The 19,572-nt window shown below is 35.6% G+C and overlaps 3 protein-coding genes across 4 annotated transcripts; all 3 read left to right on the top strand.

Annotated features, from left to right (window-relative positions):
• Nucleotides 1-5,093: 5,093 nt before the first annotated feature.
• On the top strand, nucleotides 5,094-9,844 carry LOC141289028 (small ribosomal subunit protein RACK1). The gene is made up of 8 exons (XM_073821216.1): nucleotides 5,094-5,300; nucleotides 5,557-5,728; nucleotides 6,937-7,084; nucleotides 8,321-8,416; nucleotides 8,736-8,846; nucleotides 9,071-9,211; nucleotides 9,408-9,518; nucleotides 9,727-9,844. Exons 1-8 carry the CDS (start codon nucleotides 5,192-5,194, stop codon nucleotides 9,790-9,792), a joined length of 954 nt encoding a protein of 317 aa, XP_073677317.1. The 5' UTR covers nucleotides 5,094-5,191; the 3' UTR covers nucleotides 9,793-9,844.
• Nucleotides 9,845-9,983: 139 nt separating this feature from the next.
• On the top strand, nucleotides 9,984-14,483 carry LOC141289029 (nucleoside diphosphate kinase homolog 5). The gene is made up of 5 exons (XM_073821217.1): nucleotides 9,984-10,671; nucleotides 11,560-11,765; nucleotides 12,058-12,158; nucleotides 12,255-12,373; nucleotides 13,403-14,483. The coding sequence occupies exons 1-5, from the start codon at nucleotides 10,528-10,530 to the stop codon at nucleotides 13,487-13,489; spliced, it is 657 nt and encodes a 218-aa protein (XP_073677318.1). The 5' UTR covers nucleotides 9,984-10,527; the 3' UTR covers nucleotides 13,490-14,483.
• A 124-nt stretch (nucleotides 14,484-14,607) lies between these two features.
• LOC141289026 (heterogeneous nuclear ribonucleoprotein A/B-like) lies at nucleotides 14,608-18,955 on the top strand. Of its 2 annotated transcripts, XM_073821214.1 has the most exons (9): nucleotides 14,608-14,689; nucleotides 14,920-15,165; nucleotides 15,495-15,663; nucleotides 15,742-15,900; nucleotides 16,648-16,803; nucleotides 16,946-17,033; nucleotides 17,598-17,762; nucleotides 17,864-17,949; nucleotides 18,227-18,955. In XM_073821214.1, exons 2-8 carry the CDS (start codon nucleotides 14,948-14,950, stop codon nucleotides 17,932-17,934), a joined length of 1,026 nt encoding a protein of 341 aa, XP_073677315.1. In that variant the 5' UTR covers nucleotides 14,608-14,689; nucleotides 14,920-14,947; the 3' UTR covers nucleotides 17,935-17,949; nucleotides 18,227-18,955. The 2 variants fall into 2 exon arrangements, with proteins under 2 accessions (XP_073677315.1, XP_073677316.1); XM_073821215.1 differs by lacking the exon at nucleotides 17,864-17,949.
• Nucleotides 18,956-19,572: the final 617 nt, after the last annotated feature.

Genomic DNA, 19,572 nt, shown 5'->3' with positions numbered 1-19,572 from the left:
GACCATTTTAGCACATAAAAATACATTAAAAGAAAAAAATAATTCATTTAAAGCTTTAAATTCATTTGTTTTTTTCCTGTGTTAAAATGCATCCCATTTAATTATTCTTTTTTTTTCTGAGCAAACATTAATGTCTATAATACATTTTTACCACGATTGACACACAAACGGCCAATTAAATGTCATCTAGTGCAACGATAGCTCATATTTAATATATATAACTTTTATCAAGATATTTACCACAAAAATCATTAAATGACATTGAAAGACTAATTTAAGGATCACAGTTCAGCCCCCAAAAACGAATTAATTGTATAATATATTAATTGAAATCTTCGTCAAAAACCACTAGGTTTTACCTATTTGTCCTAAGAAGTTTTAATAATTTAAAATAACAACATTTAGTATGACCACTTTTTCTTTTTTATATTTTAATAATCATAGTAGGGCTGGGCGATATGGCTGAAAACTATATCACGATATCAGTGTTTCATATCGGTCGATATCGATAATTATTGATATTTTTATGACCCATTTAAAATAAGGACCAGGAGAAAAATATATTACATTCAAACATTTTTATTTTAAACTTAACCTGCCTCTGATCATAATCCCCTCAGTTATTAAGACAGAAATGTCAACAACCATGGAAAACTCAAATAATTAAAATGTAAACATAAGTCTAAAGTCACAATATACACTTAATTATCTCTTAATCCTCAATTCAAACCCCATTCATTGTCGATGAAGTGAATGGTCAAGCTAATGTATGGCCCAGAAGTACGGCTTGACCACAGGTCAGAGGTTGTTGCAAAGTATTTGGCTGATTATATTTTTTTCTGCACAGATTGCTGGTTGCCAGTAGCCAACATTACTTCTTTCCCGGTACTTTAGCCTATACTTTGTGTAATAACAAAAATATTTATTTAAGTGAAAAAAAAAGTCCAAAAATTTCAACATTTTGAACAATAGGGCCTTACAATCTTTTTTTTTTTTTTCAGAAATTCTTGTTTTAATTTTTCTGATAATCAAATGAAAGCAAAATCACAGATTTATTTTTAAAAATAAAAATAAACGGAGCTTTACTGTTAAAATTAATACATAGAAGAAAAATTATATTCAGTTAAAAAAAGGTTTAATAATAATAGTATTTTTTCAACAATTAAGTGGTGACTCTTTATTTTATTTATCATATATATTGTTTTATGTAAATTATTTAAATGTGAACATATAAACACCTACATTATACTGTACAGTAATACAAGACTAATATTGTTCTGTTACATGTTAAACCGTACTTTTATTTTGACAGGTTGCCGTGAAGTTTCAGTGTGTAATACAGTATGAATGATGCTAGTTTCACTAATGAAACAGTAAAATTGACAAAAAGTGACACTCACAGCAGCTTTGGAGATGTATTTATTGGAGTTTGTCTGTTCATGTGAGATGCAAAGGCCAAAAATTAGCGGGAGCGTCACGTGTGCAGTATGCGTGTAGTGAAAATAAAACGCGTCTACTCCATTCATACACACAGAGGCAAACGGAACATGCAGGATTCTTATTGAAACGGTCTTTTTGCATTTCAGTTTTCACAGACACTAGTCCATATCGCGATCTGAATTAATTAACAGACCAACTTTTGATTTATTGGTCCAAAAATTGACGAATTCCGCCCTATAGTAAAGTCCGTTTTTATGAATGGAGTCCGCGATCCCGTCTGTGAGGAGACATTGTAAACGCGCGATCATGTAGAGACAGAAATCAAATGCCGTCGTGTAAATAAGATAAATAACATAAGGCTATTTAATTTGTTTAATACAACAACATGGACCCGTTCTGTAGGAAAGATAACCTTAACTTCTATTGTGATCTGGCGCTATGAACTGAACGTTAAAGGGGGGCTGGGCGGGCCGACGAAGAATACAAAATATCGAACACATTTTTTATTGATATCGATCTCTTGTCTATCGCGATATATATCGTTATCGTTTTATCGCCCAGCCCTAATCAAACGGGTACTTTACAAAATATGACCCTGGACCACAAAACCAGTCTAAAGATCATGTTTCATGAAGACATTGTAAAGTTCCTACAGTAAATATATCAAAATATAATTTTTGATTAACAATATACATTGCTAAGAACTTCATTTGGACAACTTTACAGGTGATTTCCTCAATATTTAGATTTTTTTGCACCCTTAGATTCCAGATATTCAAGTTCAATTCAAGGCAAATATTGTCATATGCTAACAAAACATACATCAATTGAAAGCTTGTTTATTCAGCTTTCTGGTATTTTGGCCAGGGTTAAAATAAAAGGGAAAAAATTATAGCACATAAAATACTAAATAAAATTGCTAAAAATAAGAAGCATCCTTTCTGGAGTGTAAACTTTTGATAGAATGCATCCATATTGTTGAGGCCCTGGTTTGTTGACAATCCATGCAAATTCCAAATGTTCTGTGTAATGGCAAATAAAATGATCTGGATCAAAGTAATTAACCTATTTGTAAAACCAAGGCACTAACAGATGACTTGAATCATGTCGAAATGTAAGACACTGAGGTCACCTCATCAAATGTTTACTAGGAAGCTTCCAAGAAAGCAGCAAACTTGTCAAACAAGTATTATACAACACACTGCCAGAAGATGTCCAAATAAGGCTTAGTGGGCCCTGGCCAAAGATCAGACATCCCCTAAATTAGTAACTTACTGGGTAACATTAGTATAAGATGTCCTCATATAATTTGTTGATTTAAAAGGACTTAAAAGGAATGATTCTCACCCGTCGCTGTTCTTGTGGTTTTGATGGTGTTTCTTTCTGTATTTGTTTTCTCTCTCGCTGCTGTGCGAGTCTCGTCGATGTCTCTTTCTCTCCATTCTCTCCTCCAGACTCACTTCTCTCAGCCAGGGAGATCGAATCCTCGTTTGTCTCATCTGGTAAAACAAATATAATACAAATAAATAACCTTTCTATTAAACACAAACACTATATCCACGGGAACGGTGTAATATATAGGCCAGGATCCACAAAAACAGTGGCCTCTTTGTTCTAAACGCCTCGTGTCAGCGAAGTATTTGCCCGATGCACATTATTTTCTTTAGCACGTTTAAAAATGGTTAGAAAAAAAATATAAACTGAAACCAGTTTAAACAATAAAATGCATTTTTAAGATGTAACGTTATTGAACGCTTGAGTTAAAAAAAAAAAAAACACGCAGTCAGTAGCGACGTCGTTAATGTTTTTGTGGTATTAACTATAAATCTGTTCTAAAGAAAATGACTGCATTGTATGGATGAAATAATCAGCGAAACATTAAAATATTAACTTACCTGGCTTAAGAAATTCCTATAATAATAATAATAGCAGTATAATAGACGAATTTATTTCCTCCGTCTGTTTTGTCGTTGGTGTGGTTCAAAATGGTGTCCGTCGAGCTAGAAGGTTCTAGAACTAGTGCGTTACGTCAGCGGTACTAGAGCGCGCCTGCACACAGGGGCGCGCAAGAAACTAGTGCTGGGTTGTACAGTAACTGTATCCTTATATTATATTATATTTTATGAATTAAAACAAATTATAAGGTCTTATGTTAGCTAAAAATATTGAACAATATTTTAACTAGTACTTTATGCGAATCAATAAAATAATTATTTATAGGCTATATTAATATATTAACATTATATTCATATTTCAAGTATGATACTATGTTTTTTGAGTATAGTTTAAACAATACTGTTGTATTTTTGAACTATAATAAGCAAAAAGGTTTGTAATTTGACGAGTTATCCATTTATCATTTGTTCACTGCATATTTTAGTAATTTGCACCTTATACACCCTAAACGTTGCAAACATTTTTATTTTTACATATTACATATATTTTAAATAAATATATAAACATATACATGCATATATATAGCGTACACTACCAGTCAAAAGTTTTTAAACAGTAATATTTTTCTATGTTTTTAAAGAAGTCTCTTCTGTTTACCAAGCCTGCATTTATTTGATTCAAAGCACGGCAAAAAATAGTAACATTTTGAAATATTTTTACTATTTAAAATAATTGTTTTCCATTTGAATATATTTTAAAATGTAATTTATTCCTGTCATTTCAAAGCTGAATTTTTAACATCATTACTCCAGTCACATGATCTTTCAGAAATCATTCTAATATTCTGATTTGCAATTTAAAAAAACATTTTTTTATTATTAATATTATTAATATTGTTATTATTATGATGAAAACAGCTAAATACAATTTTTTCAGGTTTCTAATGAACAGAAAGTTCAGATGAACAGCGTTTATCTGAAACAGAAATCGTTTGTAACATTATAAATGTCTTTATGATCAATTTTGATCAATTTCAAGCATCTTTGCTAAATAAAGGTATTCATTTCTATTTCTTATTTTTGTTACAAAAGCATTTTATTTCAGATAAATGTCGATCTTTGTATTTATCAAAGAATCCTAAAAAAACGTACTCAACTGTTTTAAATATTGATGATAATAATAATAATAATAATAATAATAAATGTTTCCTGTACAGCAAATTATCATATTAGAATGATTTCTGAAGCATCATGTTATACTGAAGACTGGAGTAACGATGCTGAAAATTCAGCTTTGATCACAGGAATAAATTACATTTTAAAATATATTCGAATAGTGAAAATATTTCACAATATTTCTGCTTTTGCTGTATTTTGGATCAACTAAAAGCAGTAATGCTAAGCAGAAGAGAATCTTTAAAAAACATATTAACATATATATAATTTTATTGTATTTTTGTTGTTGTTTATTGCAGATTGTACAACACAAGCCAGGGAACATTCAACAGTGGAAGACATCCCCAAGATAAACACGAAAAAACAAGGAGCAAAAATAGAGACAAACAGGATAAAGACTTTATTAACATTAATATTAAAGTACAGTATAACAGCCTACAGAATAGTCAGTTTGAAGTTTGTTGAAGTCTGTAGCTACACACTAGATGGCAGTAAGCTGTTCACATTAGATATCTCACACGAGAACGCGACCTGAAGAAGTAGGTTCACCCTCAAGAGTTTTGCTTCCGGTGTTCTTCTTCCTTTTCCTCTTGCCATAGCGTGAGAGCTATAGGGGGACTCGGCCCTCCGACAAAATCCAACTCCATCCACCTTTTATAGGTGAAAATTCCTGCACCAAAATGACCGAGCAGATGACAGTAAGGGGGACCCTAAAGGGTCATAGTGGATGGGTCACCCAAATTGCCACAACACCCCAATTTCCCGACATGATTCTGTCCGCGTCCCGGGGTAAGTGTCCGCAGAGCCGCGCTGGAGCACAACGAGTATCCGAACACACGAGACCTCAAAATTGCAGTGTATAATAGATCCATTCAGCTGTAGTTCTGTATAACACTCATATTTTGCACTTAATTTATGTTTAAACGGAAGCAATGTACCTTTACCTTAGAGCGTGTGAGATGCCTCCACCTGTCAAAATGATAATGCAAATATAAGCTTACATGTCGAAGATCTGTCAGCTGATCTTATGTTGTCCACCTTGCAGACAGGTCCATCATTATGTGGAAGCTGACCCGTGATGAGACCAACTATGGCATCCCTCAGCGTGCTCTGAAGGGCCATTCCCACTTTGTGAGTGATGTTGTCATCTCATCTGATGGTCAGTTCGCCCTGTCTGGCTCTTGGGACGGCACCCTGCGCCTGTGGGATCTGACAACGTGAGTATTTGGAGGGACAGGGCTGTCATTCAAAATCTGTTCCATTGGTTTTGAAGTGGTGATGAGACTTAAATGCCATCTGTGTCATTGTGATGATAAAGAGGCTGTTTCTGAACTTAAAACTCAAAGAATGTGGTTGTGTATGTTAGGAGTTTTCAATCTTTTAGATGCCACTGATGCCCAGATATGATAATCTTTGTTTGACGGACCCCCATCTTAAAGGGATAGTTCACCCAAAAATGAAAATTGTCATTAATTACTCAACTTCGTGTTGTTCCACCTGTAAGACCTTTGTTTATTTTCAGAATCAGATTCTGATGAAGCTAGGAGAATACTTGTTGAACATGGTAGGACCCTTGCTGTCTATGGAGGGTCGTAGAGCTCTTAGATTTCATCAATAAAAAATCTCAATTTGTGTGCCGAAGATGAACGAAGTGTCTTGCGAGTTTTGGAACAACATGAGGGTAAGTAATTAATGACACAGTTTTCATTCAGGAGTTCACTTCCAGAACAAAAATGTACAGATAATGTACTCAACCCCTTGCCGTCCAAGATGTTCATGTCTGTCGTAAAGAAATTGTTTTTTGAGGACAACGTTTCAGGATTTCTCTTCATAAAGTGGACTTCTATGGGGCCCCAAGTTTAAACTTCCAAAATGCAGTTTAAATGCAGCTCAAATGCGATTGTAAGTGATCCTAGTCAAGGAAGAAGGTCTCATCTAGTCATCCTGTCTTGCTCTGCCTGAACTTTTTCGGGTCAAGAAGATCAAACACCCTTTACAAAAAAGGTAAAACGGCAATGTCGAATGATTTTGAAGTTGAGGGAGAAAATGAGATTGGAGTTTTTCGACATACCCTAACTGTCTTGAATTAAAAAAAAAACAGTTCAGGCAGAGCAAGACAAGCATTTGAGGTTAAAAAGTATATAAATTGTAACTTAAAAAAATAATAACTGATCGTTCGCTAGATAAGACCCTCCTGCCTTGGCTATGATCGTTTGAAGCCGCATTTAAACTATAGAAGTCTACTTTATGTAGAGAAATCCTGAAATGTTCTCCTCAAAAACAATTTCTTTACGACTGAAGGAAAAAAGACATGGGGTGAGTACATTATCTGTGAATTTTTGTTCTGGAAGTCTAGTCTCTATCAATATAAACCTTAAGAGATTTTACAGGCTAGATTACATATTTGTGCTTTTTTTTCACCCAGTGGCACAACAACCCGTCGTTTTGTTGGACACACCAAGGATGTTCTGAGCGTGGCTTTCTCTGCTGACAACCGTCAGATCGTGTCTGGATCCAGAGACAAGACCATCAAGCTGTGGAACACCCTGGGTGTCTGCAAGTACACCATCCAGGTAAACCGCTATAATGCACTTTATGCAAGTTTAGTGCTCATTTTATGAAGAGAATGCGTAGGATTAGTCTTTAACTTTCTTGGGTTTCCTTGGGGTCCCTGAAAAATCTTATTTCACAGACAAGGCCTAAGCCTAGTCTCAACCTAAAATGCATGTCTGGGCTGTTTTAACTTAGAAAGCATGTCATTGATTTAACTCAAGATGCACACAGATACTATGCTGTTATTTTAGGCACGTTTATAAAAACTAGCTATGTCCTAATTAAACTATGGCTTAATTCTGGCTTAATTTTAAGCCCTGCCTGTGAAACCCAGGTCTTAATGTCTTAAGTCTGATCGAATTTAAGTTCACCAATTATAACCAAAATCTTGTAATTGTAAGAGGTCAAACGTAGGAACTGAAACCCATTATTTGGAATAATGTAATTATTAAACTACGAAAGGTGATTTAATTAAATGTAAGCACTGCATGTTTCAAAATTAAAACTTTATCGTACCAGCAAAATCCAATATTGATTAACTTCTAATCAAGGTTATTATAATCAACCAAAACCATAAATTGTTGCTTGATATACACATCTAAAATATTAAACATATATATTTTAATAAATCTAGATAAACTAATTGAAATTATCTTTTGGCAACTAGTTGAAATGAAATGAATAAAGCTGAAAAATTACTGTATGTGACCCTGGACCACAAAACCAGTCATAAGGGTCAATAAAATAAATGGAATAAGACAATATTTGGCCAAGATACGACTATTTGAAAATCTGACGGTGCAAAACAAATATTGAGAAAATCACCTCTAAAGTTGTTTAAATGAAGTTCTTAGCAATGCATATTACTAATCAAATTAAGTTTTAATATATTTACACTAGGAAATGTACTAAATATCTTCATGGAACATGATCTTTGCTTAATATCCTAATGATTTTTGGCACACAAAAAAAAAATCTATAATTTCGACCCATACAATGTATTTTTGGCTATTGCTACAAATATACCCATGCTAACTTACAACTAGTTTTGTTATATGGCCAGGGTCACATCTAGACATTTAAATCTGGCTTTAATTATTGGTGTTATATGGAGATCGGAGATGCATGTTTGATTATTTGATTCTGCGTGTAAATACAGTGTTTTATTTGTCTTCCGTTTTAGAACCTCTATGGATACCCTAATGTTTAGGATAGTTTGTGCTGTTCTGAAACCCTTTATTTTGTCTTGTCCACAGGATGACAGCCACAGTGAGTGGGTGTCGTGCGTGCGTTTCTCTCCCAACAGCAGCAACCCCATCATTGTGTCCTGCGGGTGGGACAAAATGGTCAAGGTGAGACCTTTCTCTCTACCTTAATGTAAACTACAGTAGTCAACATTTGAAGTAGATCAAAAAAAAAGTGAATCAAAGTATTTTTTTTTTATTTTTTTTAGGACAACTTTGAAAGGTTTTGATCCACTTCAAATGTTTGTAATAACATTACCCTGTGATTAAACAAATTCACTTATTTGTCTGAGCTCTTGGGCTCTGACGACAAGTCCTGCAATTATGATGGGTTTTAAGACCATTCGTGAACAATTTATTCAGAGTTAATTGCGTGGATTGGCTGAATGTTTGCTAATGCAGCTGGTTTAAACTGTGTTTGTTACAGGTATGGAATCTTGCTAACTGCAAGCTAAAGACCAACCACATTGGCCACACTGGATACCTGAACACAGTGACTGTGTCTCCTGATGGATCTCTGTGTGCCTCTGGTGGAAAGGTAATCACTTTTATTTTATTTTTTTTATATATATGGTTTTCACTACTGCAGTTAGTGAACAGGTTAGAGGCTTGAGATTACCAGGTAAAGATGATGAAACCTTAATGCCTTCTGAATCAATGTGATTAAAAAAGAGGCTGTTTCTGAACACAGAAAACACTCTGAAATGTTTAGGAAGATTGGAGTTTTCAGAACTTTTAATCTGTGTGTTTGTGTCATTCCAGGATGGGCAAGCAATGCTGTGGGACCTGAACGAGGGCAAGCACCTTTACACCCTGGACAGTGGTGACAACATCAACGCCCTTTGCTTCAGCCCCAACCGCTACTGGCTGTGTGCCGCCACTGGACCTAGCATCAAGATCTGGGTGAGTTTATGTACATAAACCCTTCTCATTTGTATTTAGGCTACAAGCTAATATTGGAGCGCAGATCTCTGTGATGAAAGTTCAATGCCTTCTGTATCTCTATGATGATAAAGAGGCTGTTTCTGAGAACTGTTGGCCTGACCAGGTATAACATTATCATTCTGCTGTTGCAAAGCTGACCGTTTTCTCTCAACAGGATCTGGAGGGCAAAATTATTGTTGATGAACTGAGGCAGGACATCATTACCACCAATAGCAAGGCTGAGCCACCTCAGTGCACTTCTCTGGCCTGGTCTGCTGATGGACAGGTGGGTTTTACAGCAGCCTTTTTCATGCATTTTGTTAGCTCAGCTGCTCCCGTTGATTATTCCCAATCACTTATAACATCTGAAACCTTATGGTGACAGTCCTGCAAATATGAGGGGGACACTAAATATAATTTTAAATCAGTAAAAAGTGTTTATGAAATGTTGTCTGATTATAATACCAGTCTTTTTTTTTTTTTTCTCATCACAGACTCTCTTTGCTGGCTACACTGACAACCTGATAAGAGTGTGGCAGGTTACCATTGGAACCAGATAGACGCCTTTTCTAATGTCTAAATAAAAAAAAAAAAGACTTAAAAAAAAAAAGAGCTACAATTGACTTTGTGTTTTACTTAAATTTCTTTGTCTTTCATTTGACCTTTTTTATTTGTAAGTAAGCTGTTTTCTGGTAATGTGTGAGACTGGTTCATAAGCTGCCATAGGGAAATAACAAGAAGAATAAAGTGCAGTAAACTGTAGAACTTTGCACTACAAACCATTGTTCATAATTAAGATAACACATTAAAATAATGTGGTAGTTTGCAATATCAAGCAGCAAAACAAGCTGTTTTGTACAGGTAAAAATAGCTGGACGTGGATGAGACCGGAAGCCAGGCACACTAAATTTACAAATGGCCTCGCCTTAAGGTAAAATAAGGTGGATATGGAATAAAACCGTATTTTAAAGTTAGGTATTTAAATTAAGTGGGGAAAATGGGTGTGTTGAGACGCTAGATGGCGCAACTATGTTGCTTTTAATATGCGACTGTTGCCTAGCAACAAGGTCAACAAACGCTATTCAACGTTGAGGACGCCGCATGATAACAGACTCTTGAATTATATTAAGTATTTTAATGTTTTAAAAGTAAGCAAACGTGTTAACTGTGCTTCCATTCTGGTAAATAAAACATTCTGCACCTGATATTTTGAGAAATGTTGCCTTGGCTGTTCAAGCAACTTCAAATTTAACCGTGGAAAGTCCAAAAATAGTGTAACAAGCTGTTTAAAAGTCATGGAGAGCGACAGTCCTCAAAAACGGATGCCTGCACCTCGTATCTTCGTGGAGAGGACGTTGGCTTTAATCAAACCTGATGCCATCCACAAAACTGATGAAATTGAGGACATTATTCTTCAGTCTGGATTTACAATTCTTCAGGTACGTAGTTGAACACATTTTTATTAAATATAACATTTTGCACGATGCAAAAGATGAATTATGTGGTGGATTGACAATCCCTAATTTTGAGCATTTTGTAAGTACAAAACAGTCATGTGGTGTCTTATGCCACTGTATTGTTTAAAATAAAAGGCTAATAAAATGTATTTAAACAACAAACTTGTATAGTATCATTATTTCTATTTCCTTTTAGCTTGTGCTATTCTGGACAATGTTTAAAACACTGTGTTGCTATCACCTCTTGTGTTATTGCCTGCTTATGATAAATTGTGTGTATTCCTCATTTGTAAGTTTGGTGAAGAGCCTGTTTTTAATAAGTGTACATTGTGTTTGTCAGCTGACAGCTCATATGTGACTCTGTACCACAAAACCAGTCATAAGTGTCAATTTTACGAAATTGAGATTTATACATCATCTGAAAGCTAAAATAAATAGGACGATATTTGGCCGAGATACAACTATTTGAAATTTTGAAATCTGAGGGTGCAAAAAAAAAATATATATATATATATAGAGAGAGAGAGAGAGAAAGTTGTCCAAATGAAGTTCTTAGCAATGTATGAATTAATTGAATCAAAAAATAAGTTTTAATATATATTTACGGTAGGAAATTTACAATATATCTTTATGGAGCATGATTTTTTTTTTTTTTTTTAGGATTTAATATCCTAATGACTTTTGGCATAAAACAGAAATCAATCATTTTGACCCATCCAGTGTGGGCTATTGTTACAAATATACCCATGCTACTTAAGACTTTTTGTGGTCCAGGGTTACATTTTGTAGCCAGTGCTTTAGTTTAAGAATGAGATTTACATTCTGCTTATGTTTTTATCATTTGTCATTTTGTTTTTCCTCATATAACAGAAAAGAAGGCTCCAGCTGAGTCCAGAGCAGTGCAGTGATTTCTATGTTGAGCATTATGGGAAGCTACATTTTCCCCATCTGACTGCCTTCATGAGCTCTGGACCGGTTGTTGCTCTAGCACTGGCCCGACACCAGGCTATTGCCACCTGGAAAGCCATAATGGGACCAGTCAGCAGCATAAAGGCTAGAGAGACACATCCTGACTGGTAATGAATGCCACTGAATGAATCTTCTCAGTCTTTGCAGGTGGTTTAATAATTAAATGGACTATAAAGTTAAATTCTCATAAGGGACAATTATTACGAGTGCACTATTTTCTGTAGCTTTTAAACTAAATAACGAGGTACTTAAATTATTAGCCTGTAGTGCATAAAATCCAATTAATCACATTACTCATCTGTCATTGCAACAAAACTATATGCATACTGTAATGTTTCATTTGCTCAATATCAGTAATTATTTACATGTAACGCTCGTATTTCTGAATATCACCATCAGTCTGAGAGCGAGATTCGGCACATGTGACCTGCGTAATGCTGTGCATGGCAGTGAATCCTTCTCTGCCGCTGAGAGGGAGCTCAGGTTCATGTTTCCCAATTGTGAGTAAATCTAACTTTGTCCAGATGAGCTCAGTGAGCAGGATGTGAAAGCATACTAAACGTCTTTCTTTTTTTTGTCTACAACATTTATTTCAGCTGTGATTGAACCTATTCCTATGGGAGACGCTGCTAAAGATTACCTGAGCCGGTATGTCAACCCAACACTTCTCATTGGACTGACAGAGCTGAGCAAGAAAAAGCCACTGGACCCTTTTGTAAGTGTATTTATTGATTAAAAGTCATTCTAACCTAGCCTAAAACTCAGTTTCTCAGCAGTGGAAGTCACCGTAGTTAGGGTAACTTCAAGAGCAGTGAATAGGAGTGTACCACAAATATATTTTTTGCATTCCCATTTGCTCAAATAACAAAATAAAATCACCATGATAGAGTTTTCACAACTTTCAAAAAAGGAAAAAAAAATGAGAGAGACTGATAACGGCAGTCAGATGAGAGAACAATGTCAAATTTACCATGCCTCCCATATACGCTGCATTAGAAACACCCTTGCATTAGCGTTAATTAGGTTTTTTGTAATTTGATGCAAAGGTGATGTAATACAAATTATAGTGTTATAAATGCACATACATAAAAAAAAAATCAAAATATACAAAACTTTCAAGGATTTACGATGCTGATGAAAAGGTTCTTGTGAAAAGGGTCCATCATTTTGGAATTACTTGAGGGCAAATAAATTGACAATTTTAGTTTTGGAAGTAGTTTTTTTTTTTTTTTTTTTTTTTTAACTGTTCAACCAGTTTCCTTTTGACAGCCTGGGCCCAGTTGTTCAAAAGAAATTTGATTGGATTTTGGCTAGTAGATTGGATCAAATTTTGAAAATGGGCTTTTCACATAATAAAAAAAGGATTAGATCACACACATCTTGGTTTTGATCTTAGTCAAACCTTCGGTATGTGTTGTTCAAAACTTTTTAGTAGGAATAGGATACCTTTGATTTAAAAAAATCATCTGTCAATAGCAAACAAAAATGGTCATTTATCACCAAATAAATGTAATTTATTAATTACAATGACTGACACAATCAACAGCAATGAACCAGCCAAAGGAAGTTTCAACTATCAGCATCCCTTATTGCATGTATATTTGTGTTTTTATTTATTTGTTGTTGGTCAGGGTCAGACAAAAATACAGATAATTCAGATCCAGATTAAGCTTTTTTTCTGATTTCATAATATACTGATATACTATTAACCCAGTTATTTTTGTATTGGTATTTTTCTTTACAGACATGGCTTGCAGACTGGTTGATGAATAATAACCCTAATAAGCCCAAAATATCTGATGGAACAGTAGTAGAGGAAGCAGCAGCATGATTTTGTTTTATTTTTTCAAGCATGTAGAATTTACCAATAAGAAGTTACTGTTTTGGTCATTTTGCTCATATCATTAATAGCAAACTGTTTTATAAAATAAAGTGTTACAATTTTGTTTCAGCCCTTTTTATTGTACAATCTAAATGTGTTTGTTTTAAAGTGTCATGGTTCTTTTAAATTTAAGGTTAAATGTGACCTTGGGCCACAAAACCAGTCTTAAGTAGCATTGGTATATTTGTAGCAATAGTAAAAAATAAATTGTATGGGTCAAAATGATCAATTTTTCCTTTATGCCAAAAATAATAAGTATATCAAGTAAAGATCATGTTCCATGAAGATATTTTGTAAATTTCCTATTGTAAATATATCAAAACTTAATTTTTGATTAGTAATCAATCATTGCTAAGAACTTTTAGATTTAGATTTTTTTGCACTCTCAGGTTTTAGATTTTCACACAGTTGTATCTCAGCCAAACCATTAATCAAAGGAAAGATTATTTATTCAGCCTTCAGGTGATGTATAAATCTCAATTTCGAAAACCAGGCCCGTATGACTGGTTTTTGTGGTCCAGGGTCACAAATTGCTAATTTATAATATCCTATTGTCATCAATTACTACAATGGTAGAAATAAATACTCTAACAATATTCAACATCAAATGAAATTGGAAAAGTGAAAACATGTATGTTTCTGATAGTGATAAACAAATTTTAAGTTCATTGTATGATCTCGACAACAAAATGAATTAATGAAAATAATCACAAGGCCTATATCGCAAACGTAGCCGTAATCTCCTTCCTATTACCATTTAGACCAGGCAGAAAAAAAAACAAAATTCAAACGCCTGTTTCTTGCATTATCTACTTTGTAGCTCCCTTCTAAAATTATATACTTTATATTTTATTTAAAAGTGGTCAACAACACGTTTATAAACCAAACAAGAACAAAGAGTTCTTCCCCCCACTCGACACGAAGGTTCAGAAGAAGCGCGTTTGGGGGAGGATTTCTGTGACGTGTAGGCCAGACATGTGATTGGCTCTTAGAATGATAGGCGTTCAAAGCCAGCCAATCAAATGCGCCCTTATTGAACTTCCTTTATCCTGTGTCCAGTAATATAACACCAACCGCTTGTCGGCGCAATAAGGAAGGGCCCACACCGCGGAAAGCATTCCACGGAGATTTTCACTTGCTGCTTTTACGGTAAGATATTTACGTGCAAATTTACAAATTTGTTAGCTTTCGTGTACGTTTTAGTTGTATGAAGTCTTACATTTAATTATAGGTTAGTAAAACTGTGTATTTGTGATTTACCAAAGCGATATGTTTACATTCTTGTTGCGTATGAGAATGCAAACGCCGCTGTTCAAAATGGTGGGGCATGTGCATTACATAAGGCGCTTCCTTTCGTAACCATTTCGCATTCTCTGCAGTTTTAGGTTTTCACATTAAACTACCACCATGTCAGACGCCGAACAGCAGTATATGGAAACCTCAGAAAACGGCCACGAGGACGATCTGAACGGAGCCGGTCAGTATGAGGAAGGCAACGGGGATGCTCAGGCCGGAGCGCAGGGAAACGCCGGTGCAGACGGAACAGCCGGAGATGATGAAGACGGGCAAAATGGATCATCGGACGGGGGCCAAATTGATGCAAGCAAAGGAGAAGAAGATGCGGGGTACGTTTAAAGGAATAATTGTGTTACATTTTGGGTTGTGGAATCCTTTGTTCCTTCCCGTCTTTGTTGGCGCCATGTGTCTTTGAAGGGGGATGGGCGCGTTGGTGAATTGTGCATGGAGAGGGGGTTTAAAATGGGCGATTGCGCCTCTTTTGTTTCCTCAAGATAGCGTTTTTGTATTACTACGCGCTTAATTAATACGTCTTCCGTTCCGGTTTGTGTTTCTGTTTATTAATAGAAAGTAGGGTTTTAAGTGCAAGAAATTTGTGAAATCCGTGCTACCACGCCCCCTCCTGGTCTCACTCCGATTTTCTGCTTCGTTTCCTCAGGAAAATGTTTGTCGGGGGGCTCAGCTGGGACACTAGTAAAAAGGATCTTAAAGACTACTTCTCTAAATTTGGAGAGGTGACAGACTGCACCATCAAAATGGACCCCAACACTGGGCGATCAAGGGGATTTGGGTTTATTCTTTTTAAAGAGCCAGCCAGTGTAGATAAGGTAAGCTTCAGTCCTTAAGAAAACCTGAGGTTTTGTGATACGTTGATGGTTTACTAAATTATTCATCTCTCTTCACAGGTTTTAGCACAAAAAGAGCACAGACTGGATGGACGACAGATTGACCCCAAGAAGGCAATGGCTATGAAGAAAGAACCAGTTAAGAAGATCTTTGTCGGCGGGCTGAACCCCGAAACTACAGAAGAGAGGATCCGCGAGTATTTTGGTGCCTTTGGCGAGGTACTAAAGTATTCCTTATAGATTTGTAATTTCTTTAATGGTTTACGCAGGCTGAACAAAAAATGTAGACATGCGTTAGGGTTTTTGGACTATAGGATTTTTTTATTGTTGTTGGTGTGGTATGTTTTTATTTTAAATAAATTGGTCTCTCCAGGTCATCAAACCTGCATTTGTTTGATCCAAAGTACAGCAAAAACAGAATATTTGTACTTTTTAAAATGTTTAAATATATTTTAAAGTCTTATTTCTGTGATCAAAGCTAAATTGATAGAAATTAACACTTTAAATTTAGGTTGTTTTAAATTGACTAAAAAAAGTGATAAGGAAATTTTATAATATTACAAAAGATTTCTATTAAAGATAAATGCTGTCCTTCTAAACTTTTTCAAAGAAACCTGAAAAGTTTTTACTCAAGTGTTTAACAATATTTATTTTATTTATTTTCTATTTTTACAGCAAATTAGAATAAAAATTCACCTTTGAAATCACAAAAATAAATTGCATTTTAAAATGTATTCAAATTGAAAACGGAAGTTTTAAATGGTAAAATATTTCCAAAATTTACAGTTTTTGCTGTACTTTGGATCAAACACTGTTTTGATAAGCTGAAGAGACTTCTTAAAAAATCTTACTGTTCAAAAACTGGTAGTGTAATTTTGTATGTAAAGTTTGGTATATAGTGCTTCTATTGTTAATAGATGTTTGTAGGTTTTCCTAATTTGTTAACATAATTTTTGCCAACCACAGATCGAGACTATTGAACTTCCAATGGATCCAAAGACAAATAAGAGGAGAGGGTTCGTCTTCATCACCTTCAAGGAAGAAGAGCCTGTTAAGAAAGTTATGGAAAAGAAATATCACAACGTCAGTGGAACCAAGGACACAAATGGAAAAGAAGGCCTTGTGAGTATTTCCACTGTGAAGTTAACCTTGAATTTTCTGATAGATGTGATAAATCTTTAAGGTTTTTAATATTGGTGGTAGTTTATGCAGATGTTCTACTATTACGACTTAAATCATTAATTTAATTTTTCATCTTTCCCAGTGCGAGATTAAGATTGCACAGCCAAAAGAAGTGTACCAGCAGCAGCAGTATGGAGGACGTTTTGGAGGAAGAGGAAGGGGGCGTGGAGGTTAGTACCACTGCTGTTGGAGAGTCTCATCTACCACTTAAACTATAGGCTGCTTGAGTCTGTGCAGAGTTTACCTTGATGATAACTGCATGCTCATTAACTGTACAGATATGCATTAGAAAAACAACTTGGTCACCTTTGCGTGCCTGTATATGAATCAAATGCAGTCAGGTTGACCAAATCAAGTCACTTTTACTTATATAGAGCTTCACACAATGCAAATTGTTTCCAAGGCACTTCATGGTGGATAGGTGGGACCGGAAGATAATGCAAACTTTAAATTCTGCTATAAAGTAGTTTAAAAAGACTGAGTATTCATATAGCCAAGTCCAGTAACTAACACACACACACACACACACACACACACACACACACACACAGCTATTTAGTCATTTTTAATCTAGCTTAAAAGCTTTGTCTGATCTCAGATCTGATTAATTTAAATCCATTCTAATGCCCCACAAAGCTTAAGTAGAGACCAGTCGCTCTTTAATTTGCTTCCAGCTATCAGTGTGCATTATTGTGTGATAAGGTGTTTAAAATGGATTTTGCTTCGTTTTATAGGCCAGGGTCAGAACTGGAATCAGGGCTACAATAACTACTGGAATCAAGGCTACGGTAACCAAGGCTATGGCTACGGCGGTCAGCAAGGTTACGGGGGATACGGAGGCTACGGCAACTACGATTACTCGGGTGGCTACTACGGCTACGGCGGCGGATATGACTACAGTAAGCACTGATTGTCCTTGGGGTTTCTTCCCCGTCCCGTCAGGGTCTTGTGAATGCGAGGGACTCAAGTTCCTTTCTCTGCTTTTCTCTTACCCCCCTAGACCAGGGCAATACAAGCTATGGAAAAACTCCAAGACGTGGGGCTCACCAGAGTAGCTACAAGCCATACTGATCATGTGTAGTGCAGGTATGAACTTTAATTTTTTTCCCATTACCCATGGTAAGGTTAATTTGGTTGTGTTGCTCCATTACCAATTCATCTCCATTTACCCGGCCAAACTTTAAAGCAGAGAGGGCGATCCGTTTTCGGGGGTGGGTTTTTGTGGTCCAGTAGGGTTGTAGCAGTAGATATGATAGGCCCCATCTCTTCACCTCATTTTTTTTTTTTTATTATTATTATTATTACAAGTTAACAGTTTACATAGATTCATTCGGCTGAATCTCTTGTGTTTTCTCGTTTAAAGGTCGTAAAGCTACCGAGCAGGAACCAGCGGTCTGGTCACAGTGAACATTGGGGTCTTTTACTTTCGGAAGTTGGCAGAATCTGGACTTCTGCTTCATTTTGTACAGAAAACATAAAGGAACTGGGGGGCGCAAATGTCACCTTTCACATCTGTTTTATAATTTTTTTTTTTTTTGGTTTGTTTTTGTTTTTGCTTTTTGTTTTCGTTTTGTGTCCTTTTTACATTTCCAGAGATGGAAGTGTTTTTTTTTACTGTACTTTTTGGTACCTTTTTGAATCTAATGTATTGTATGGTTGTATTTTACATCATGGCTGTGTCTACCACATCTAGGCTCAGAGCTCTCAAAATGCTTTCAAAATAAACAGTTTGTTAATTTTTCTTTAGTGTTTCTACATTTATTTTTTTTCCTGTGTCAACCTGTGCTCTGTGTTGCAAAGTTGCATGGCTTCAAGGTGAGATAAAAAGGGATTTCCTACCGATTGTAAGCTTGTCCATTGAAATCTGTTAGTGGCAAGTTTTGGTGACATTTTTATTTTATTTTCTCTACTGCTTTTAAGGAGATTTCCTCCCGTCTTGTTAGATATTTAAGAGTGGCTTTAATAGTGATTCAACTATACCTCAAAACAACACACAGGTAACTGTAACATGATTCTTTCTCGAAACACTGGATACACATTCCTCCAGTGTCTTGAACAAATTTCAAGAAATAAACTTGATTTTTAAGATGTCTATTGTCTAAGTCTTCTGTGTTCAATTTGCATAATGTTGTCTTTCTAAACAAACCAAAATCTAGTTTGCCTCTAAAGAAATTCCAATGTCTGTATAAAAGAAATTATGGTTTTCCTAAGGATTTTTTTTTTTTTTTTTTTTTTTTTGTTAACCTTCCGGGCACTTAAGGGGGTCTTAACATGCTCAAAAACTCTTGAAAATTTGCACACACGTCGGAATCTGTGGCCATCAGGACGCCACAGAGGCTGGTACCGGGGCGTGGCAAGGGGACTCTACGGCGCCCCCTGGAATTTTGAGGGCCATATAGCACACATACTTGAACGTACACATATGAAACTCGGTACACATATAGAACTCATCGAGCTGAACAACTTTTGTACTCTGTCATGGGCTCCACGCAACAGGAAGTGAGATATTTAGGGCTGTGTAAAAAGCGCATGCTCTGGAATTTAATGTACTCCTCCCAGGACTTCCATAGGATTGTCACCAAACTCGGTCAGCATGATCTCAAGACATTGGGGATGCTAAATTGCGAGGGGATTTTTAATATCTCGAACGGTTTGGCCGTGGCAAGGCGACAAAGTTATGGCGAGAAATGAGAAACAGGAAGTGTCTAA

Source organism: Garra rufa, chromosome 16, assembly GCF_049309525.1.
Source record: "Garra rufa chromosome 16, GarRuf1.0, whole genome shotgun sequence".
Classification (NCBI taxonomy): domain Eukaryota; kingdom Metazoa; phylum Chordata; class Actinopteri; order Cypriniformes; family Cyprinidae; genus Garra; species Garra rufa.
Note: the sequence above shows the minus strand (reverse complement) of the source record. Positions and strands in the feature narration are given on the sequence as shown.